General features: G+C 44.8%; 3 protein-coding genes across 14 annotated transcripts in view; all 3 read right to left on the bottom strand.

The window, feature by feature from the left end:
- Nucleotides 1–9076, bottom strand: part of dip2a (disco-interacting protein 2 homolog A) — a 92242-nt gene extending 83166 nt beyond the window's left edge. For all 12 annotated transcript variants that reach the window (XM_077002202.1, XM_077002205.1, XM_077002203.1 and 9 more), the window contains exon 1: nucleotides 8560–9076. In XM_077002202.1, the coding sequence (XP_076858317.1) occupies nucleotides 8560–8683 (124 nt within the window). In that variant the 5' untranslated portion in view covers nucleotides 8684–9076. The remainder of the gene's footprint in view (nucleotides 1–8559) is intronic.
- A 1035-nt stretch (nucleotides 9077–10111) lies between these two features.
- On the bottom strand, nucleotides 10112–14693 carry LOC143512192 (CASP8 and FADD-like apoptosis regulator). Its single transcript, XM_077002218.1, has 10 exons — nucleotides 14500–14693; nucleotides 13943–14255; nucleotides 13689–13794; nucleotides 13161–13296; nucleotides 12542–12609; nucleotides 12369–12420; nucleotides 12150–12196; nucleotides 11921–11999; nucleotides 10600–11140; nucleotides 10112–10381 (listed from the first exon to the last, which is right to left on the bottom strand). The coding sequence occupies exons 2-10, from the start codon at nucleotides 14233–14235 to the stop codon at nucleotides 10255–10257; spliced, it is 1449 nt and encodes a 482-aa protein (XP_076858333.1). The 5' UTR covers nucleotides 14236–14255; nucleotides 14500–14693; the 3' UTR covers nucleotides 10112–10254.
- A 3616-nt stretch (nucleotides 14694–18309) lies between these two features.
- Nucleotides 18310–19966, bottom strand: ndufb3 (NADH:ubiquinone oxidoreductase subunit B3). Its single transcript, XM_077002200.1, has 3 exons — nucleotides 19819–19966; nucleotides 18990–19119; nucleotides 18310–18608 (listed from the first exon to the last, which is right to left on the bottom strand). The coding sequence occupies exons 2-3, from the start codon at nucleotides 19115–19117 to the stop codon at nucleotides 18458–18460; spliced, it is 279 nt and encodes a 92-aa protein (XP_076858315.1). The 5' UTR covers nucleotides 19118–19119; nucleotides 19819–19966; the 3' UTR covers nucleotides 18310–18457.
- Nucleotides 19967–24001: the final 4035 nt, after the last annotated feature.

The following is a 24001-nucleotide window of genomic DNA, read 5'->3' as shown; positions in this document are numbered from 1 at the left end:
TGTGTGTGTGTCTCTCTCTCTCTCTCTCTCTCTCTCTCTCTCGCTCACTCTCCCTGGTCGTGTGGTCTTCCAGTGATTTTACAGATCATTGCTGTAAGAAGGAACGTTTCAGTGGAACAGAATGTCTGGGATTTCCACTATTTCAGCCTAATCACTCCAGTACTACAGAACTTGGTGGGCCTGTTTAGAGCGTTGGATTTTGTTTGTGCGTTTGCTGTTTGTTTATTTGTTTGTGTATGTGTGTTTGACACCGTTTTTGACATTTTTCAGACAACTGCAACAACATGAGTTGTTCCATCAGCAGGCAAATCAGCTTCACAAGTCATCAAAGCAACTCACATGTCAAGCGGACTCACGACTGGGGTTAAAGGTCAGCGGACTCACAACTGGGGTTCACCAGTCTCGCACGGCAGCCAACGAAACAAAGGAGGAACCTTGGAAACAGGCAGATGGAAAAAGATCTCTCCCATCAGATGGCCACCACGCCCACCAACCTCAGCACACTCCACAGCTACATGAGAGTGTAGGAAGTAGGTGTACAACCGCAGTGGGGTAAAAAAGCACCACCGCCACCACCCAATCTGCCTGACGGAGGTGACCCACGTTGAGACTGGAAAGCATATTTATTTGGAATACACTTCCTTTACCATATATCCCACTGCAAGATAATAAACAGACAATAAAAACCACTGAACCGTGAGCTTATTCCTGCCATCAGCCCACCTGCATGTGGAGGTGGATCATGCCAACGTCTCTCGTGTGATCTGGAGCCTGACCACACCACGGGGGCTGGCTGGAGCAACCCACAAGAAACAGAGGGAAGGAGAGAGAGAGAGAGAGAGAGAGAGAGAGAGAGAGAGAGAGAGAGAGAGAGAGAGAGAACCTAATATAACAAATAAAAAAAGAATGGAGCCAGAGTGATGGAAAGAGGGAAGAGAAGAAAGGGAAAAAGAGATGGAGGAAAATGCTTTTTTCCTATTAAAGATACTCTGGGCTCCCAGGCTCAACTCCAACCAGCCCCACTGCTCCTTCTGCCCGTTCTGCCCCACTGCCCTTCTACCCCACTGCCCGTTCTGCCCCACTGCCCTTCTACCCCACTGTCCTTCTACCCCACTGCCCGTTCTGCCCCACTGCCCTTCTACCCCACTGCCCTTCTGCCCCACTGTCCTTCTACCCCACTGCCCTTCTACCCCACTGCCCTTCTACCCCACTGCCCTTCTACCCCACTGCCCTTCTACACCACTGCCCTTCTGCCCCACTGCCCTTCTGCCCCACTGCCCTTCTACCCCACTGCCCTTCTACCCCACTGCCCGTTCTGCCCCACTGCCCTTCTACACCACTGCCCTTCTGCCCCACTGCCCTTCTGCCCCACTGCCCTTCTGCCCCACTGCCCTTCTACCCCACTGCCCTTCTACCCCACTGCCCGTTCTGCCCCACTGCCCTTCTACCCCACTGTCCCCACTTTGGGCTGTCCGCCCTTACGCTGATATTAACGACCTCACTCCCACTGCTGACTGGAACATTGTGTAATAGATATCATAGTCCTGACACATTCGATCATCCAACCATTCACACACTCCTTTACCACACTCCTTTACCTTACTAAAACGTTCAGCAGTATTCTCCAAATCATAGCACATGCTGACTAGCGCAAGCAGATTAAGATGACACACACCAACAGAAGTCTTCATTACCCAGTGTGGACGTGATCGGTCCAAGCATGTGCTGCCAGGCCAACAAAATCATTCACGTTCAGGGAACTAATCGTCATGGTAACCCTGATGACCAGAAAGCCATCCAACTCGCCCACTTTCCAAGCGTATAAGTATAAATCTGCCACGGTCACCTGGTTGTACTCAAACGATCCTGAAGTTGCCCTTCATGCTGTAGGGGGCGCTAGGCGCTTCTGGTTTGCCTGCTTTGTTAGTCCACAAACATAGAAGACCAACGATGATGCAAGACGACGGATACAAAACAAACTAATGCTAAGAAATGACAACAAATAAATGCCTCTTATCAACATACATAGAGTGGAACGGACATATTCTACTAGCTTTCACTGTGTGAACATCAATTTCAAAACTCAAAGATACGGCTTAATGAACAGGCAAGAGAGAAGGTTTCAAACCACAGGACACATTAATAAAAAATGAATCTGAAAGAAGCAGTGAAAAAAAGGATAAGACAGAAGACACGACAGATGTTGGCACTCTGCCATGAAAGAGTTGTGAATTATTTGTAAATCTGCTATGGTTAAGCCAGCTGTTTTTTTAACCCACACAAACAAATGCAGTGTGGTCCTCAGTGATGTGAGCCAGTCAGTCACAGATCAATCACTTTAGGAACTTCAGTGCTGTGCATCTCCAAACCCTCTGGAGATACTGCAGGTTAGTTAAAGACAGAGCTTTCAAACCCCTTCTACACCGCAAACCATTCACAGCTAGTCAATCATCTAAAAATGTAGGAACAACAAGGTTTACAAAGTGCAAACACAATGTAATTCAGACCAGAAGAAGAAAACACAGGAGAACCCATTAGAGACCAGGAGAGACCAGGAGAACCTAGGAGAACCCAGGACACAAGAAGACACCCGACACCAGTGGAGACCATCCTTTTGGTTTTTGACTTGTATGTTTTCTTATAGCATCACTGAACATGTTCAGAGCTTTTCCTCATTTTTTTGGGCCCTCAAGCTTGACAGATGATCATGAGCAGGTCTGTGCAGTGTTCTTCTAGCCTCCCATAGCAGCAAATTCAATCTGGAGTCATTTGTTCCAGTTACACCACTAAGCTAAGCAGGGGCTGGATGCTAGCCTGCCTCTACACAGCATCCACCAAACACAGCAGGAGAACAAAAACACCGCCACTCCTCCGTCACACTAGACAGCCCATAATAATCCAGCAGCTGAACCAGCCCATGCAGACACTCATACGCTGTATGTGTTACTGGAGGGTGGAAACCCATTCACACCTGAGTGAGAGAGAGACAACACTCATTGTGTTAAAATGTGGGGAATGTCACGGCGGTGAGCTCAAGGCACCTCTGAGTGAAGGTTAACCCGGCTACACGGGTGAAGTGGCAGAGATTAGCGCTCCTGTGTGTTGATCTCAATAGCTGGTAATGACACCTCAGCTAGTAAAGAGACACGGCTCACAGAGTGCCGAGTCAACAGTGACACCTCCATCACTTATGTTATTCACACATTTATTTGTCTAAGAATGTATGGTTGTCAAATGTGCATTGTTCATGTAGATGTTACCATTACTGTTTTGAGTGCTATTTTATTGGTTTGTTATTCCAGTACATCTCAGCATAGCAAAGAATGAACCGATGACTGACATCTGCACACAAAATGAGCTCAAATGTGAAATAACCTGCCAGCACCCAATCAGATCTTGAGGAGGACAGGAAATGATTTGTACATAAGCAGGAAATGGATGTCGGTTTGCTCTAATCCCTCATCCACCCTGCTAGATTTGCTAAAACCTCCATGCAGATATATTTGCAACTGACAGACAAGTGCTGAATGTCAACAAAAAAAGAAAAAGTTTTACCCAATGAATTATTCATCCAGCCATAAACATCCACGGTGTTCCATGTCCTCAACTGAATGGTATAGAATTATAAGTCCAACAGGCAGACGCTCCACACACAGTTATGTCCATTCCTTACAGATGAATCACTTGGAGTATGTTACGGTATGTTACTCCTCTACTTACTACAGTATGCTACGGTATATTACTCCTCTACTGAGCAGAGACAGGGATGGAGAGTGCTGAAAATGTTGCATCTGACCCTTAAGTCTCCAGATGTCTCCTCTGCCGCACTACGGGTTGCCATGTTTCTGCGAGTCATGCAGTCACACGATCTCTCCCATCCCTCCCGGAGGCTTGCAGACGGGCCACCACTGCAGAGCTCCCACAGCACGGGGGGAAATAAGGGTGCAGCTTCAAGCGTAGGAGAAAGGGAACCTGGGTAATGTAGTCCACTGATATTCCTGACTCATTTGCTCTCATCAAGAAAGCATCAACAAGATGTCCTGAAGGCCAGAGGTCTGAGGTCTGGTGCCAGAGCTAGCGACCGTCTCACAGTTAATCACACACAATATGGGTCATAGCAGCCCTCTCGCCGGCCATCTGTCATTCGGCCAATCAGATGGCGAGGTGCCCGCTGAAAAATCCCGAACAGCCGCGTGTCAGTACCTGAGCTGCTCCCCGCAAGCCTAGCCAATACTGAACTGCTGCGCTAACTGTAATGACCACGTTTAAAAGGCTAATTGTTGATAACGAACATTAACAGCTGGGGTTTAGTGGCACTACACTCGACCTCATGCAAATACTGGCCAACAGATTCTAGTCCTTCACAGTACGCATGTGTGACGAAGCTGTTCCTTTACCTCTAAAAGCCCTATTATTCTTACCAGGGTTATTGTTACATTTTTGTTATATGACTGCATATTGTGAAGTAAGTATTGTGAATCATTCAGTAAGTGTACAAACTATTTGGAAAGTTGTGTTGTTGGTGAGGTCAGAGCTTAAAGAAGTGTATGAGAGCTGTTGGGTTCACCAGCTGCTCTTATTAATATGCTGCTTCAGTGTATGTACTCACACTTTTAAACACGTCCCTGCTTCAGCGTGTTTACTCACACTTTTAAGCACGTCCCTGCTTCAGCGTGTGTACTCACACTTAAACACGTCCCTGCTTCAGCGTGTTTACTCACACTTTTAAACACATCCCTGCTTCAGTGTGTGTACTCACACTTTTAAACACGTCCCTGCTTCAGCGTGTTTACTCACACTTTTAAACATGTCCCTGCTTCAGCGTGTGTACTCACACTGTTAAACATGTCCCTGCTTCAGAGTGTGTAGTCACACTTTAACACATCCCTGCTTCAGCAAGTTTACTCACACTTTAACACGTCCATGCTTCAGCGAGGTTTGTGACAGGGCACAGGTCTAGGGGATCACCCAGGGATCTGACAGGGAGTCTGATATAGAGGTGTGGCTGCGGTTCTCTGATGTGGGGTTAGGGGTTAGGTGTTAGGGGCTAGGGTTTAGAAAGTCAAACACTTGAGCACACAGCATTATGAGTTCTCGTACAGCTACCAGTCTCCTGCCACTCACTGAAGAACAGGCCCCCGCTTCTAAAAGGGTCATTCTCCCTCAAAACACCAGCAAGTCTCGTGCTGTGTCTCAAGCACTAACTGTTCACTCCCAGAGACCCTCAGGTAGAGATCATCTACATTTAACAGCTTAAATGCAGCCTGTAATACACAAGAGCAACACAAGTCTCAGGCACCCAAGAGGGGAAAAAGCAGTTAAGGCAGTGAAATTATGATGCGGTCAGTGATGACATGCACTGGTACGGTGTGAAGTTATGATGCAGTTAATGAGGACATGCACCAGTACAGCGTGAAGTTATGATGCGGTCAGTGATGACACGCACCAGTACGGCGTGAAGTCATGATGCGGTCAGTGATGACACGCACCAGTACGGCGTGAAGTTATGATGCGGTCAGTGACAACACGCACCAGTATGGCGTGAAGTTATGATGCGCTCAGTGATGACACGCACCAGTACGGCGTGAAGTTTTGATGCGGTCAGTGACGACACGCACCAGTACGGCGTGAAGTTATGATGCGGTCAGTGACGACACGCACCAGTACGGCGTGAAATTTTGATGCGGTCAGTGACAACACGCACCAGTACGGCGTGAAGTTATGATGCAGTCAGTGATGACACGCACCAGTACGGCGTGAAGTTATGATGCGGTCAGTGACGACATGCACCAGTACGGCGTGAAGTTATGATGCGCTCAGTGATGACACTCACCAGTACGGCGTGAAGTTATGATGCGCTCAGTGATGACACGCACCAGTACGGCGTGAAGTTATGATGCGCTCAGTGATGACACGCACCAGTACGGCGTGAAGTTATGATGCGGTCAGTGACGACATGCACCAGTACGGCGTGAAGTTATGATGCGCTCAGTGATGACACGCACCAGTACGGCGTGAAGTTATGATGCGCTCAGTGACGACACGCACCAGCACGGCGTGAAGTTATGATGCGCTCAGTGACGACACGCACCAGTACAGCGTGAAGATATGATGTGGTCAGTGACGACATGCACCAGTACGGCGTGAAGTTATGATGTGGTCAGTGACGACACTCACCAGTACGGCGTGAAGTTATGATACGTTCAGTGACGACACGCACCAGTATGTCGTGAAGTTATGATGCGCTCAGTGACGACACGCACCAGTACGGCGTGAAGTTATGATGCGCTCAGTGATGACACGCACCAGTACGGCGTGAAGTTATGATGCGCTCAGTGATGACACGCACCAGTACGGCGTGAAGTTATGATGCGGTCAGTGACAACACGCACCAGTATGGCGTGAAGTTATGATGCGCTCAGTGATGACACGCACCAGTACGGCGTGAAGTTTTGATGCGGTCAGTGACGACACGCACCAGTACGGCGTGAAGTTATGATGCGGTCAGTGACGACACGCACCAGTACGGCGTGAAGTTTTGATGCGGTCAGTGACAACACGCACCAGTACGGCGTGAAGTTATGATGCAGTCAGTGATGACACGCACCAGTACGGCGTGAAGTTATGATGCGGTCAGTGACGACATGCACCAGTACGGCGTGAAGTTATGATGCGGTCAGTGATGACACTCACCAGTACGGCGTGAAGTTATGATGCGCTCAGTGATGACACGCACCAGTACGGCGTGAAGTTATGATGCGGTCAGTGACGACATGCACCAGTACGGCGTGAAGTTATGATGCGCTCAGTGATGACACGCACCAGTACGGCGTGAAGTTATGATGCGGTCAGTGATGACACGCACCAGTACGGCGTGAAGTTATGATGCGCTCAGTGACGACACGCACCAGCACGGCAGGGCAGTCATGGCCTGGCGGTTAGGGAACTGGACTTGTGACCGGAGGGTCGTGGGTTCGATTCCCAGACAGGCCATGACTGAGGTGCCCTTGAGCAAGGCACCTAACCCCAACTGCTCCCCGGGCGCCGGGCTAGGGCTGCCCACCGCTCTGGGCACGTGTGATCCACAGCCCCTAGTAATCACTAGTGTGTGTGTGTGTTCTGACTGCACAGATGGGTTAAAAGCGGAGGACAAATTTCGATTGGGGTGTAAAAATCACAATTGACAAAATATGGCACATTTCATTTCATTTCATTTCAGTACGGCGTGAAGTTATGATGCGGTCAGTGACGACACGCACCAGTACGCCGTGAAATTATGATATGGTCAGTGATGACACACCAGTACGGCGTGAATGCAAATGCTGTGTTCAAGACCTGCACTATGCAGCACTCAAGATCCATCTGCACAGGTACAGCACAGTCCAAAACACAGCCGCAGCACAGCTGCAACACAGCCCCAACCCAGCCGAAGCACAGCTGAAGCACATCCACAGGCCCACAGATAACAGGGTACAATTGAATCGTGCTGCAGGAATGATGACTGCTTGGATGCAAATGCAGAGCACAAACTACAACTTCAGTGTGAGGTAATAAAAATGTCACATTCTCAACCAGCAACTAACCCAAACCAACCCAAACCAACCCAAACTCAAACCATTTCTGCCCAAGCCCTACACATTCTGACCACACCACAGCACCATGAACATACCACCCAAGTGTTGCTCAGAAGGGCAGAATCAGATCACAACACTACCACATCTGCTGCTGCATAAATGGCCCAGGGGCAACAGATGAGCTCATGCAAATCCCAGTGCAGTTTTGCTGGTTCAGGTATTTACATAGCCACACCTACTCATGCCTTTCCTACAAATCCATCTCCTATCCTCAAAAAAGAAAGGAAGTTCTATTTTTGGCCAAAGAAACGTAATATAACACCTAAAATTACATAAGGTCAGACTCTCCTCGTGCTCGTTTGATCTCCATCCCTAACTGACGCTCAGCAAAGCCACCGAAACCTCCAGACTCCAGTATTGCATGTCAAACACACTCATTATTCTGGTTACGGTAGGCGGCCAGAACGCCCTTGGCAGACGCTCCTCGCGACACACCTCCGCCCCTCGCGCCCCGCTCCCCGCCTCACGTTAACGGATCTCCGGGAGGTTCTGTTGAGCGCGCTGGACTGTGGTAGATATGATCTGGCTACCTGCAGGACACCGTAACGTTTGTCCATTTAAATCTGCCCCAACACCTCCAGCACGCGCAGGTCATGACGAACCCGGCAGGTATGAACACACCTTCAAACGTGAAGACGCACTAAAGACGCAGGGGTTCAACTGAAAACGTTCACCGACGACCCGGGAAAAGCACCGTGCAGATTATATCTGCGTTAATGTCAAACCACAACACAGATCCAGGATGCATGCATGCCACCGCTCCCTGCACAACCACCGGTGCACAACACGGGATCTGGCCTTGAAGCTGGAGATGTCCAGATACTGACCATATGTCAGCAGGCGGTCGGAATGAGAAACGCAGACACTTGGCTAGCCAACACTGCTAGCTGGTAGGCAATCGCGAGGAATAACGACTCCAACTCACCCTCGGACAGCTCCAGTTCGAGCTCCGCCAGCTTCTCCCGCACCTCCGCCGGGAGGGTCATCGCAATAGCCGGACTGGGCTCCAACATCATCATCAGCAACCCGCTAGAATTTCGCTCAGCCATGTTTCTCCAGATCGTTCAGACGGCCGCAGATGCAGGCTGGCCACCGAATAAGGCGAGGATCCCGGTCCGGCAGGCGAGAGGCGGGTGCTGGTGGCGCTTTATCGCATGCAGATGTGAGGAGTCCGCGGGGCGTTTGCACGCGCTGTGGTTCGCTGCAGCAGCCTGAGCGCTCTGGCCACCTGACGTACACGCACAAACGCAAAGGTCCTCTCTCAACGACCACGGATGGGTCGTTATTCTCCGCATGAGATTCAGTCTCGGGTCCGGTGGGGGAGAAAGAACAGAGGTGAAGTCGTCTAAGTCCTCACCTCGCCGCCATTGCCTCTGCAGCAGTGGCTCCCACAGCTTCGCCCGGAACGCGGCGCGCTCGCGGCGGCAGCGCGTGACTCGTTTCAGGTTCACCTACATACTTGACATTACAGTGAAGACCATTCAGCTCCTTCGGTGCGACGCAGACGTGGAAGACGCACGCATCGCCAAATCTATTGGCAGTACTTATAGAGTGAATGAGGTTTTATAGATTTATTGTCCTCTTTACGAACTCTAAACAATGCGATGGTCCCGTGATCTATGAAACAGCTTTCGAGGAATAGGATCACACTGTATGTGTAGCCTGCATTGAGGCAAGAAAGTACATTTTGACATACGGTACAAAAACTTTGGACAGACTTCAATCAGAGTCGTTTCTACGAACAAAAAACAAACAAATAACCCACCCACTTATTTAAAACAAATAACCCACCTTATAAACCCACCTTTTTTGTTTAAACAACACTGTTGACGCATCATATGGTAACCTTGGAATCCTTTTACGTTAAAAACCTATAACCTGTCACAGTTAAGTTACTATTTTAAGCACGCTCACTATTTTTAGGAAGGTCAGACTTACAGGTCTGGATTTATCAATGAATTTAAAATGTTAGAAGTCCACCAGCGCCCTCACGTGGACACAATGTAACTGCTCTACAAGTAAGTCCACCATATCAAAAATTATTTTTTGATGGCTTTGAGACATTTCTGATAGCAACTTTATTTATCTCTTTCTATAATATAAATATCAGGCATTTCATCCCTGCACGGCATCAAGAAGAGTCTCAAAACCTTGCTGTTTAGATTTTAGTTAAGAAACTCTAACTCTGTTCTAATTATTTTAATAGTTTTCCAGCTTATTATTATCTATTTACTTTATTACATTATTTTATTTAGTTACATTTTGTGTTATTTCAATATTTACTTTATTACATTATTATTTTATAATTTGTCACTTTATTACATTATTTTATTATGTTTCCTTTTCATCTTTAATTTCTTTTAACATTTTCTTTTTGTCTCATCTTTGCTTTCTTTTAATGTTTCTTTTTTCAATTTATTCTATTCTGTAAAGCACTTTGAGCTGCATGTATGTATGAAAGGTGCTATACAAATAAAGATTATTATTATATTTATTACAACCATTATTGCAATTCAAATATTAATTGATGCAATTAAGATGGCTCTGCGATTCATTCTGAATCCCTGACTTTCTATAACATACAAAACATAGGGAGAATAATTTACAGTGGTGAAGTTCATTACAGGTAGAGGTTTTTTCGTAGTGTATGTCTCAGATTGAAGTGATACGACGATCTTGGATGCCTGTGGTTGTGGTCATATACCGTTCGATTCACTACCATGTGTGAATCCACCAAATGAATCCTCCTGCACAAAATCAAAACAGATAATCACATTCTTATTATTAGAAATAATGACAGAATGAGGCAAAAAAGAGCAAATGTGTGGATATTAAGCAACAAAAGATCAATAAAGAATTTCATGTCACAATGAACACACATTTCTTCACGTTTTCTTCACATTTTTTGTTTACAAAATAGATTTATTAGCAGTAATATTATGCAGTTGTTGCTCATGAGGACTACCTTCTCTGTCCGTCCTGGAGGGCGTCTGTCAGTGACTGTAAGTAGACCGATCGATGGTCATCTTTCTCCAGTTCCCGCTCCGTGGTCCAGCAGTGGCTCCAGAAAACATCGGCGTCAGCCGCTACCTCCAGCCCGCGTGCCGTGGGATGGGAGCTGTCTGTCTGGAGCTCTCCGCCGTCTGTCTGAAGCTCTGTGCCGCTGTATGCCCTGTGTCTAGCACAGCCTCCAGACCACTGGGGCTCAGAGACATCATAGCCCTGTATGAAGAAGAGTTTGGGCTTGCCCGCCAGACCTGGGCAAGAGTCTGGGTTGAAGAGACGCCGGAGAACATCCAGGTTCAGGCCCACGCCGCGGGGGTCCGTGCCCAGCAGGCTGGTGGAGCAGCTGGTGCGACTGACCACGCAGCAGACGAAGGCGTCCGCGTCATGGTGGTCCCTCTGAACGGAGATCTGCTGCAGGACAGAAAAGACGTCCCCAGCACTCAACAGACTGTGCAGGCTCACTTGGAAATGAAGGTTCTCAAACACTTCCTTCAGATGACCTGTAGGGACAGACATGGTGGTCATTGTTTAGAGTGTCATCACAGCTTCATGTATATAGATCAGTAACTGGGCTGTATCACCACAGATCCACATGTATAGATCAGTAACTGGGCTGTATCACCACGGCTCCACATGTATAGATCAGTAACTGGGCTGTATCACCACAGCTCCACATGTATAGATCAGTAACTGGGCTGTATCACCACAGATCCACATGTATAGATCAGTAACTGGGCTGTATCACCACAGCTCCACATGTATAGATCAGTAACTGGGCTGTATCACCACAGCTTCATGTATATAGATCAGTAACTGGGCTGGATCACCACAGCTCCACATATATAGATCAGAACCGGGCTGTATCACCACAGCTCCAAGTATAAAGTCATTCTTTGATAACTCTCCATAAGAGAATGTCTTGCAGTTTTGTGGGATATTACAAATCTGGTCCTGACTGCTGCATCTCTGGATGAGTGCAGCTCTGTAAAAACATCCTTGCTGTGTTTGCAGCCAATCAATCTCCAGATGCCCGTACCATGTAGCTTTACTGTTGACTTCAATAAATACACATTTAGAAGTCCATGCCTTGTTAAAAACTCTACATTTAATATCAGTCTTTCTTTTTTTTAACATTAGCTGACATATTTAAGCGCAACATTTGAGGGCCGTTGAGGACTAAGGAAGGAAATGTAATAAGTGCCCAGTTGTCTTAAACTGGAAATGTTGGGTGTCTACCACTGTATTTTTGAGTTCTGAGTGCCATTTTGATATTTGCTCACCTCCTTCATGACCCACGCAGTCTATGATCACACACACTCCTCGGGGACGCCTCTGGATCTTATACACATAATCCTGCGTCTGGGGGCAGGAGCAGATTGAGAACAGGGATTAAGGGTATTAGCAGTCAGAGTGTCTTCTCTCTGCAGTTCATAGATTTACTATTTGTGCTCAATTTCAACAACTGTAAACTTTTTTTTTTTTTTTTTTGCGTTATACAGTGTGCTTTACCTCATAGTATTTGATGGATGAAGTGTTCTGTGCTACTGAAGTACTGGCTGTGTTGCAGGAGTGAAAAATAAATTACAGTTAAAAGCTCATTCAAAATATTAATCTAAACTGTACTACATACAGACACGGTACAGCTCCTGAAATATCTTACAAGAAACAACATCATGTGCTGTAGTTCCTGTATTAGTTGCACTAATAAAAACGTCTTTGAAAACTCACCACAGTGTTTGTATTTTGCATTGCAGAAATTCAGTGGAAGTGACATAAGTGGCTGTTGGGGAAGAAGAGGAACGTTATTCTGACCTCGTTCTCCTTCCAGAGTTCTATATAGGTCATTTAATTTATATTGAGTATAATTGGTTTAATTAATATAGTTTAAAGGTGTTACTCACTGATGCAGCTTCAGGGGGAGGCAAGTCAACTTTGCACTTCAATGGTCTTTCTACCGCTGGTGTTTTGACTATAATAAAAACAAGTGTTTAAGCTGATTGTTGTACAGACATACATACATATACATATATTACATTATTCTATTACTATTTTATACATATACACCCAGGCCCAAATTGTTTTATGTGAAAACAACAGTGTTAGGGTTACCCTAACACTCGCCCTTGGTGCAAAAGAGACATGTGGAATTGAAAGGGTGAACAGAAACCACAAGCGCTCGGTGGAAACTAAGCATAACTAATTCTGACTTATCACATGATGTTCTAAATCATCATGAGGTGATCAGCCCTCCCCTGACGTGACCAGTCCTCCCCTGACATGATCAGTCCTCCTCTGGTGTAATCAGTTCTCCCCTGACAAGATCAGTTCTCCCCTGACGTGATCAATCCTCCTCTAATGTGATCAGTTCTTCCCTGGTGTGATCAGTTCTCCCCTGACGTGATCAGTTCTCCCCTGACGTGATCAGACCTCCTCTGACGTGATCAGCCCTCCCCTGGTGAGATCGGGGTCTCCCCTGGTGAGGTCGGGGTCTCCCCTGGTGTGAATGGGGTCTCCCCACACCTCTGTTCTGGTACTGGCTGAGTCTCTTGGCCAGGTCAATGCGATGGATGGCTCGCAGATACTCCTCGATCACATCTGTCCTGGTGCTAGAGATGTGATCCAGCTTCTCCAGTTCAACCACAACATCCAGGAAACACTGCAGATCAAAAGAATTCTGGCATCACTGTGTGCAGCACACAGGGAGGATGACATCTCTACAGAAATGGCTACTTGTTCAGTTTGGTGCATATATAGATAAGACAATTTTGCTTAATTTTAAGATGTTATGGAATTTTTCTGTAAATTCAGGCAGCTTTCGACTGAACAAATTTCTAGAATAAAAAATGCTCTGCTGGTTAACATATAAAAAAGGTTAAATATAACCACCATTACAAGAGGGGAATTTTCTGATATTTTCAAAACAATGCCTGGCCCATTTACCAGAAAAGCCCTCATAGGGGTAAGCTGTCAGACTAAATAAGGGTGTAATTCTACAGTCACCTATGTCAGCCACATATTTTTGGACACAAAGTTCACATTCGCTTTTACCTCAAACTTCTCCAGTTTTTCCTTTGGCAAGGTGCCCCTCAGCAAGAACGCCAAAGACTCTAAATCCTCCGACCCGACTTCTTCACTCAACTCAGCCATCAGTACCCTTAAAAACATACACACAAAATCCGATCATGACACTCAAACGAAAACCCAAAATACTACGACATTCATATATGAAGAATGCCCAAAACATCTATAACACCTTCATTACAAAGACACCGCGCGAGTACCACGCAGCTTGGCTCGTGTACCTGTATTCTGGCAGAGCGTGGCGGTTTCTCAGAAGCCGCTCGACCTCAGCTTTGCTGGTACCAAGCACCCCCTTCAGTAAATCATAGCGTCTCATCCTCAATATCAGCTCCATGAGAATCACGTAGTCCCAGCCCGCTTGGCACAGCAGAGACTGGAGCATCACCCTGGGGTCGGAGGCGCAGCGCTCAACGTCGAGCTCCCCACACAGGTAGAACATCCTCCTGCGCTCCTCCGCGCTCAACTGCTCCACTATCTGAGTGATGGTGTGTGCGTGCTGCCTGGACAGTGACATTCTCCCCTAACCTGAACGGACTACAAACCAAATACAAATTAATAATAATAATAATAATAATACAGATATGCGTCCTAATAAAAGACAGGCTCTACCTCAACACGAGTAAGACAAACTTCTATTACTACTCATAAGTACTCTGTCCTGCTGAGATTACGAACATATGATACATATGGAAAGCAATCATTTTTTTTGGTTACGTTTTCAATACATTTGAACGTATCATAATGTAAAGGCTGTAAAGCGTTTCTGAGAAACTCTTACCGTGTGTAATTTCAAACCAACGATAGTGCTCACTCGACTGCTGTAAACCCATTCAATCCGTTCAACAGACGTAGATGGAAAGCGGAACAAGGAAACTTTCCGAGTGACGTCAAAGTTTAATGGTTTCCCTGTTCCACACTACTAGTCTTGTTTCCTTAGTACAAAGGAAAGTACTAAGGAACATAGTTCCTTGGCACAGGGTAATAAGTATTTTGTAAGTATTTATTACCGTCCTCTTGTACTAAGTAAATAAGTGAGCGAATCTGAAGTAGATTCGAGGTAAGTAAATGCAGTGTACTTGAGTAAGATACGTAGAGATAAAAAATGTAGAAAGTACATAATACTTCCAGAGAAACAGGATGTTTAGGACAGAGGTCCTTCATCAGCTGTGCAAGCACAGTGCTTCTGATTTATTAGGAGGAACCAGTGTGTGAGAGTAGGCTATATATAGCAGTGTTCTCAAGTCTCACGCATTGAGCGTGTGACACACGCATTTTACCGTCTTCACACGCCACACTTCCGATTTGGTACCTATACAGGGCTCCTATTAGTACAAGCCAAAAGTTTGGATATACCTTCTCATTCAATGAGCTTTCTTTATTTCCATGACAATTTACATTGTAGATTCTCACTGAAGGCATCAAAACTATGAATGAACACATGTGGAGTTATGTACTTAACCAAAAAAAAGTAAAAAAACTGAAAACATGTTTTATATTCTAGTTTCATCAAAATAGCCACCCACTCTTGGCAATTTCTCAATAAGCTTCCACTAATGAACCTTGATAAGGCAAACCTGAAAACCATTTCAGGTGACTACCTCTTGAAACTCACTGAGAGAATTCCAAGAGTGTGCAATGCAGTAAAGGGTGCCTATTTTGAAGAAACATGCTTTCAGTTATTTCACCTTTTTTTGTTAAGTAGCCTACATAACTCCACATATGTATTCATTTGATGCCTTCAGTGAATCTACAAAATAAATTGTCAGGGAAATAAAGAAAGCGCATTGAATGAGAAGGTGTTTCCAAACTTTTGGCCTGTAGTGTCTGTACTGTATATACACACACATACACAAACTTCTTTCAATTTCAAAGAAAAATAACTGATCTCCACTCAGTTTAGAACCCCGTGAATTTTCTTAAACAACCCCTGGCAAAATAATGGAATCAGGAGTCTCTGAGGATGTTCCTTCAGTTGTTTAATTTTGTAGAAAAAAAGCAGATCACAGACATGACAAAACTAAAAGCATTTCAAACGGCAACTTTCTGGCTTTAAGAAACACTAAAAGAAAGCAAGAAAAATAATTGTGGTAGCCAGTAACAGTTAAGATTTCTAGAACAAGCACACGGAACAAATTATGAAATCAATCAATTCTGAGGAAATAATTATGGAGTCATGAAACAATAACACGCCAACACATCACTAGTACTTTGTTGCACCACCTCTGGCTTTTATAACTGCTTGCAGAGACATGAGCTCTGTTCGAAATAGCCTACTACTGGATACTGCATACTGGACTCAGTATATACTGAATACTGCATACTGGTCCTCGTAGTAAATGCAGTACAGTTTCCAGTATGCGACAAAAGCAAAGCGTACTACGGGGTCACGTGAACGTAGCATTGCATGATGGGATGCAGTACACCACTAAGATAGCTCTGTTCGCGTACTGGAATATTTTGCGGAAGTAGTAGGTCATCCGGGTATGTTTCGCGTACTGGAAAATTTCATTTTGGTCACATACTGCATACGGCATACTGATTTGGGGCTCGATCAGTACGCCAGTAGTATGCTATTTCGAACAGAGCCATTGACTTAATGAGTGACAAACAGTACTCTTCATCAATCTGGCTCCAGCTTTCTCCGATTGCTGTTGCCAGATCAGCTTTTCAGGTTGGACTCTTGTCATGGACCATTTTCTTTAACTTCCACCACAGATTTTCAATTGGATTGAGACCCGGACTGTTTGCAAGCCATGACATTGATCTTATGTGTCTTTCTTCAAGGAATGTTTCACAGATTATTTCATCATCCCACTAAACATCCTAGATGGGATAAGAAAATAAGGGCAGTCATGGCCTGGCGGTTAGGGAACTGGACTTGTGACCGGAGGGTCGTGGGTTCGATTCCCAGACAGGCCATGACTGAGGTGCCCTTGAGCAAAGCACCTAACCCCAACTGCTCCCCAGGCGCCGGGCTAGGGCTGCCCACCGCTCTGGGCACGTGTGATCCACAGCCCCTAGTAATCACTAGTGTGTGTGTGTGTGTTCTGACTGCACAGATGGGTTAAAAGCGGAGGACAAATTTCGATTGGGGTGTAAAAATCACAATTGACAAAATATGGCACATTTCATTTTTTTTCATTTTCAAAAGTGTCAAATGTCAATGTAAACCTGTGCATTTATTGAAGATGTAATGACAGCCATCTCCCCAGTGCCTTTACCTGACATGCAGCCCCATAGCATCAATGACTGTGAAAATTTGCATGTTTTCTTCAGTCATCTCATTGCAACAGCACCAAACAAAAGTTCCAGCATCATCACCTTGCCCAATGCAGATTCTTGACTCATCACTGAATATGACTTTCATCCAGTCAACCACAGTCCACGACTGCCTTTCCTTAGCTCATTGTAACCATGTTCTTTTCTGTTTAGGTGTTAGTGCTGGCTTTCTTTTAGCTTTTCTGTATGTAAATCCCACTTCCTTTCGGTGGTTTCAGTTAGGTCACAGACGTTGACTCCAGTTTCCTCCCATTTGTTCCTCATTTGTTTCGTTGTACATTTTCTGTTTTCAAGGCATATTGCTTTAAGTTTTCTGTCTTGACGCTTTGATGTCTTCCTTGCTCCACCTGTATGCTTGCCCTTAACCACCTTCCCATGTGGTTTGTACTTGGTCCAGGTTTTAGACACAGTTGACTGTGAACAACCAACATCTTGTGCAACACTGCGTGATGATTTACCCTCTTTAAGGAGTTTGATAATCCTCTCCTTTGTATCAATTGACATCCCTGGTGTTGAAGCCATGATTCATGTCAGTCTACTTGTTGCAACAGCTCTCCAAGGTGTGATCACTCCTTTTTACCTGCATACCAACAAGCAGCTTTCATCTGATGCAGGTGTTAAGGGTGATTCCATAATTTTTCCTCAGAATTGAGTGATTCCATAACTTATTCCCTGTGCTTGTTCTAAAAATCTAACTGTTACTGGCTACCACAATTATTTTTCTTGATTTCTTTTAGTGTTTCTTAAAGCCAGAAAGTTGCCATTTGAAATGCCTTTAGTTTTTTGTCAAGTCTGTGATCTGCTTTTTTTATACAAAATTAAACAACTGAAGGAACATCCTCAGAAAGTGGTGATTCCATAATTTTTGCCAGGGGTTGTATAAACAGCACGATGTTGGAGGAGGAGATTAAACCATGACATGGATGAGGAAAGTGAGGGAGACGATCTGCAGATCTGACTGTACTTCACAGGTCTGCTTTTGAAATGTAGAAACATTTACATGACAAGAGGATGCAAAAGTGAGAGTGACAGATGACCGACCATCCAAGAGTGTAACCCTCCCATTATCAGACCACCCCAGAATGTAATCCATCCATTATCAGACCAGCCCTGAATGTAACTCATCCATTATCAGACCACCCCAGAATGTAATCCATCCATTATCAGACCAGCCCTGAATGTAACCCATCCATTATCAGACCACCCCCGAATGTAACCCATCCATTATCAGACCACCCCGAGTGTCCCTATCCCCCTGGCACTATAGTACATACTGCACAGGCACCTGAATACCCATCTCACTCAGTAGTAGCATACATTATGTTTATTATGTATTCTGTGTTGATAATTTTACAGCATATATGACAACATGACAGAATGACTGTCAAATAAAACGGCTCAGTAGCCAAACGCAAAACAAGTGGCAGGTGGTCCTGGTTCTGCAGACCTCGCTGACATCAGTGCTCTGACTTCTTAGGGGGGAAGAATGTGTACTCCACAGCTAGGGCCACTGCAAACGCCATGAATCCTGTTTTAAACCCGCGGAAGAGCACTTCCCGGAAGCTGATGGGAACACGGAAGCCACCTGTGTACCTCCACGCTTCATTCCTGAAAAAAACACACCACACCAAAATGGGAAACACACTATCTGGCACCCCCTACTGGAGGGGAGAGGCTGGGAATTTATGAAACGTCCACATGTCCTTGAATTAGTCAGCAGCACAGCTGGATCCTGAACACTGAGTTTTCATATGTTTACACAACAGAAGCAGGAACAAAAAGTGCTGAAAAATATCAGCTAAAAATATAGGAATGAATGTTTCAATTTATATCAATTTATATAATCAACACAAACATACAAAAAAAACAGAACATGCAACAAGTAACATCCCAACATTTTGAGTCCTAATATATCTGGTTCTGTAGAGCTATACAGCTAACCCCACCGTGGTGCTGGTCTCGGGTGAAGAACACCCTTCACACCCTTACCGTGCCCACGGGTCCTTCAGTCCCCTCCGTGCCAGCCGCTGCTGGGTCAGCTCCAGCGGTGTTCCTTCCCACTTCCATGTTTTATAATCTGGCATGGACAGCTTACTGTGCCCGTGATCCCCTCCCATGGCTGTTTTAAACGATAGTAAAAATGCAATATAAATACAACATCCAGTTACTGTTTGGTTTATGTCACTGAGAGTTCAACTTTGTGGTTCATGCCACTAGACAAATACCGTGCTGGCTCACAAAGACACCTTCTGTCAGGACCAGCTATATAAAAGTCACCAGCTGCACATGTTACCTACATGTTATAGAGGTGGGCAACAAACAAAGGTAATTAACCTGCAGAGCTAGCTTTGTACATCGCTCAAATTCAGTCATCCCTGGTAAACTAATCTGATATGGGTCTGGTGTGTCTTCAGCATTGGAACATTGTGGATGCAACACAAAACACACCATCGTCCTAACTGGCATAGATGGGATTGATAACTAGATACAAACTGGGCAGCTGTAATCAAAATATAAGCTTCAATAACCAAAACACAACCTTCAATAACCAAAACACAACCTTCAATAACCAAAACACAACCTTCAATAACCAAAACACAACCTTCAATAACCAAAACACAACCTTCAATAACCAAAACACAATCTTCAATAACCAAAACACAACCTTCTCCCTCCCTCCTTCTCCAATCCAGCACAACCCTTAAACGTGCAGGATAACGGCACATTTAGCACTAGCTGTGTAATCGTTTTGCGCGTTTTGAGCTGCAACATTATGTCGATTAACTTGGGCTTGGTCAATCTGATAAACACTTCATACCTTTCTGGATCCAGAAAGAAACGACTCTGACCTCCACCAGCGGCGTAAAGACGGCAGCCTGCCCAGGTTCACAATTTACTTCCGGTACGTGTGTTACAGTAATAGCGCGAAACGAAAGAGGCTCGAACAAAGGTTCCGCGTCTGTAGAGGTTCCGCTGTGTAGATGCGTCGTGGAGCCATTTCTGTGCATTATTATGGTAATTGTAACGTTTAAAACATCTAAAAATGGGCTTTTATAAAACAATGCAGAAAATACTAATTGTTCTGAAAAATTCTTTATATAACAAGTGGGCTCAGTGTTAATTTGCAATGAGAAACCTATCAAGCAGGTTACTCGATAAATCTTCGAAATCGAAATTACGTACTCTCCTTCCCAAGTTTCAGCACAAAAAACAACACAGTATTTTTACTTCAGTGCACGAAACGTACACTTAAGTAAAAATAAAATTATAAATAATAGGAGAGTTAGACAATAACTGTAGCTACAGAGTTGACATATGTGTGACAAGAGACACGAAACGGGACAATAGTGCAATACAAGGGTAGTGAAGTGGTAAGATGAGATGGGGGATTAAGAGGGAATAACAGTACCAGTGTAACAACATGTGTGAACAATAGTGCAATATAATAGCTTATGGCTGGTAAGTGAACGATTTAGTGCAGTTCTTTAGGACACAATGGTAGGGGGTATTAAGAGGGTAAGAAAGTGCAATGTGAGCAGTAGTGCAAGTATGAGATGTGTGAGTGCATAACAGTTCTTGTAAAGTACTGTTACTAAGTCACAGTACTGTGTTGATCTCAGTACTGTGTTGATCTGGATGCTGTATGAGTGTGTGCTGGGGTTAGGAGGGGGAGAGGGGGTAAAGCTGGGAGAGAATTCAGCATCCTCACAGCCTGGTGTATGTAGCTGTCCTTCAGTCTGGAGGTTCTAGCCCTGAGAGTCCACAGTCTCCTCCCTGATGGCAGCAGGCTGAAGAAACTGTGTAGTGGGTGGGTTGGATCTCCTGCCAGGCGGAGGGCCTTCCATGTGAGGTGGGAGCTGAATAAGTCCAGAAGGGAGGGGAGAGAGGTACCAACGAACTTCTCAGCTGTGCTCACGATGCACTGGAGGGACCTGTGGCAGGATGCTGTGCAGGCCCCATACCACATGGTGAGACAGCTGGTCAGGGTGCTCTCGATGGCCCCGCTGTAGAAGGTGTTCATGATGGGGGTTGGGGGACCGGCTCTTCTTAGTTTACGGAGAAAGTAGAGCCACTGATTAGCCTTCCTGGCTAATGATGCTGAGTTGGTGGTCCAGGAGAGGTCCTCTGTAACACACACACCCAGGAACGTGGTGCTGCTCACCCTCTCCACCGCAGTATCGTTGGTGAACAGGGGAGTGTGCTGAGTGCAAGTTCTCCTGAAGTCCACAACAATCTCCTTGGTTTTGTCGGTGTTCAGAGAGAGATTGTTGTGTTTGCACCTGGAGGCCAGGCAGCTCACCTCGCTCCTGTAGTGTGTCTCATCGTTGTTGCTGATGAGACCCACCACACTTACATTTTACATTTACAATGCTTGGCAAACACTGTTATCCAGAACAACTTAGATATCTGTTAATGGTTCATATCGTCATTTCATCTGTATGAACAACTTTCAAAGGTTTACCAGTTACAACAGTGGTCTGTGCCCCCCCCCCCTCTCTCTCACACACACACATACACACACACACACACATTAAATGCAAACCCTCGTGTAGTCAGAAGTCTGTAAACCTCACTCTAACTTTGGGAGTACCCCATACTCTTGTTGTGGTTGTCAATGTTATAAATTCCTCACAAACCACCTGTTGTCTGGACATGTTCTTTGTGTTCCATCAGCTTTGTTTGACTCACGGTCTATCTAAAACAAAATCTTAGCCTCCAAGGCAGGGCTGGTGTTAGGAGGGAATTGTTGTCCCCCCCACCCCCCACCCCCCACCCCCGATAGCCTAACCCCCTCCCCAACACCCAACTTGTGACATGCATTATTCTGACTGATGAGTCCATATAACACACTCGTGGGCCCTGAGTTCTGATTGATCTTACTATAAACAATCTGTCCAGCAGATGGCGTGAGACATTTACATTTTAACTCAGCATTTTTCAGCCGCTGTTATACGCTGACTCACAAATGTCTCAGTATGTAAGTAGCCTATGTGTCTGTCCAGATAACACAGAACATCTTAAATAAACACATGAAACCGTTTATTTATAAAATTACCTTTTACTTTTTTCACTTTTATATTGGCCATTTTTACAATTGGAACATCTAACCATCATTTCACTGAGGTAAAGAGGAGCAAGACCATGAAAACAATTAAAAACCATCCCTAGAACCTTAAAATCTATTCTAAAGCTGACAGTTAACCAGTGCAGTGAGTGGTAATATGATCTCTCTTTCTCCTGCGGATCAGAACCCTTGTAGCAGTGTTCTGAACTCGCTGTAGGTGGGAAATAGGGCTCTTTGGGAGAGCAGATAAAACAGAGATACAATAATCTAGCCTTGATGTGATAAATGCATGAACAAGTTTTTCACTGTCAGCACGAGAGAGCATATCTCGGACCTTAGCGATGTTTTGAAGGTGAAAATAAGCTGTCTTGCATGTAGTCGTGATGTGTGATTTGAAGCTGAGCTCATTATCAAAGGTGACAGCCAGGTTCCAAGAACCAAGAACAAGAACAAGAACATCTGTCTTCTCTTTATTTAATTGCAAACAAATTTCAGACATCCATGTCTGTATATCTATGCAGTCAAACAGTGAGCAAATTGATTTTAGGGCTTTAGGTTCTAGAGAAATGTAAAGTTGAGTGTCATCTGCATATTGATGATAACTAATATCATGTTTGTTAATGCGTCGTGGAGCCATTTCTGTGCATTATTATGGTAATTGTAACGTTTAAAATATCTTAAAATGGGCATTTATAAAACAATGCAGCAAATACTAATTGTTCTGAAAAATTCTTTATATAAGTGGGCTTAGTGTTAATTTGCAATGAAAAACCTATCAAGCAGTTTACTCGATAAACTCTCAATTTCACACTTACATTTTAAATTTACCAATGCTTGGCAAACGCTGTTATCCAGAACGACATAGATATCTTAGAGCTCAGAGGCATTTCATCCCTGAATAGTTTCAAGAACAGTCTCAAAACATTCCTGTTCAGATCTGCCTTTAGTTAGTCTTTATCTTATTTACTTTATTCTATTACTTTATAATTTGTTACTTTATTTAATTTTTTATTGTTTGTTTTCTTTTTATCTTTAATTTTAAATTACATTTTAAAATGTAATTTAATTTTTATATATTTATATTTTTTTTTGAAAAATGATTATAATAATCATTTAACCACGTCTGAGTCCTCATCCATTTATTAAAAAAAAAATTTCCACGACAATTTGGAGTCACGAACAAGGGTCGGCGAGAGGCACCCCGGAAAGGCGGTGACTGATCTTCGAGGACGCTCCCCGGGGGATGAGGTCCCTGGCTGGGCTGGGCAAAGTGGGAACCCCACGAGCAAAGGGAAAGTACCTATCCAGGGAGTGACGTCACCGCCAGTCTCCGGTGGTGTTCTCGGCACGATCTAACGAAAATCGCAGTAAGTGGGAATTTTCAGTTTCATTGTTAGTTTGTAAAAAATTCGAGGATTTTTCTTTTTTGAGTGTTAAATATCCGCCAGTGTCCGCCCACAGGATGATCTCTGTTATACGATAGGGGCGGGGGGAACTGTTGCTACGTTGGTATGCGGAGCGGATCTAAATTTTGAGGACACTTTTTGACGTGTTTAATTGATTTGGAATTTTACATATGGGTTTTTGGTCCCGATTATTATCTTATTTACAGGCCCGTAGCCAGGGGGGATCGAAGGGTTCGTTCGATCCCCCCCCCTCCCCCCCGCCCCCGCACCCTCCCTCCGTACACACATGCCCCTCAAGATAGGTAGGCTATTCAATGAATGAATTGTTAATCTCCGGTGAATATACAGACAAACAAATAAGGACAGCAACAACAAACTCACAACAAACTTATAACAGTGTTGCCAACTCTCACGCAATGAGCGTGAGACACGCGCATTTGACCGTTTTCGCACGCTCTCACGCCATACATCCGATTTCTCACGCTGAAAAAAATCTAGTTTATTTATCTTCGATCTACATCTATGATTCG

Source organism: Brachyhypopomus gauderio, chromosome 4, assembly GCF_052324685.1.
Source record: "Brachyhypopomus gauderio isolate BG-103 chromosome 4, BGAUD_0.2, whole genome shotgun sequence".
NCBI classification, from domain to species: domain Eukaryota; kingdom Metazoa; phylum Chordata; class Actinopteri; order Gymnotiformes; family Hypopomidae; genus Brachyhypopomus; species Brachyhypopomus gauderio.
The sequence above is the reverse complement of the archived record's forward strand: the minus strand, read 5'-3'. Positions and strand labels throughout refer to the sequence as shown.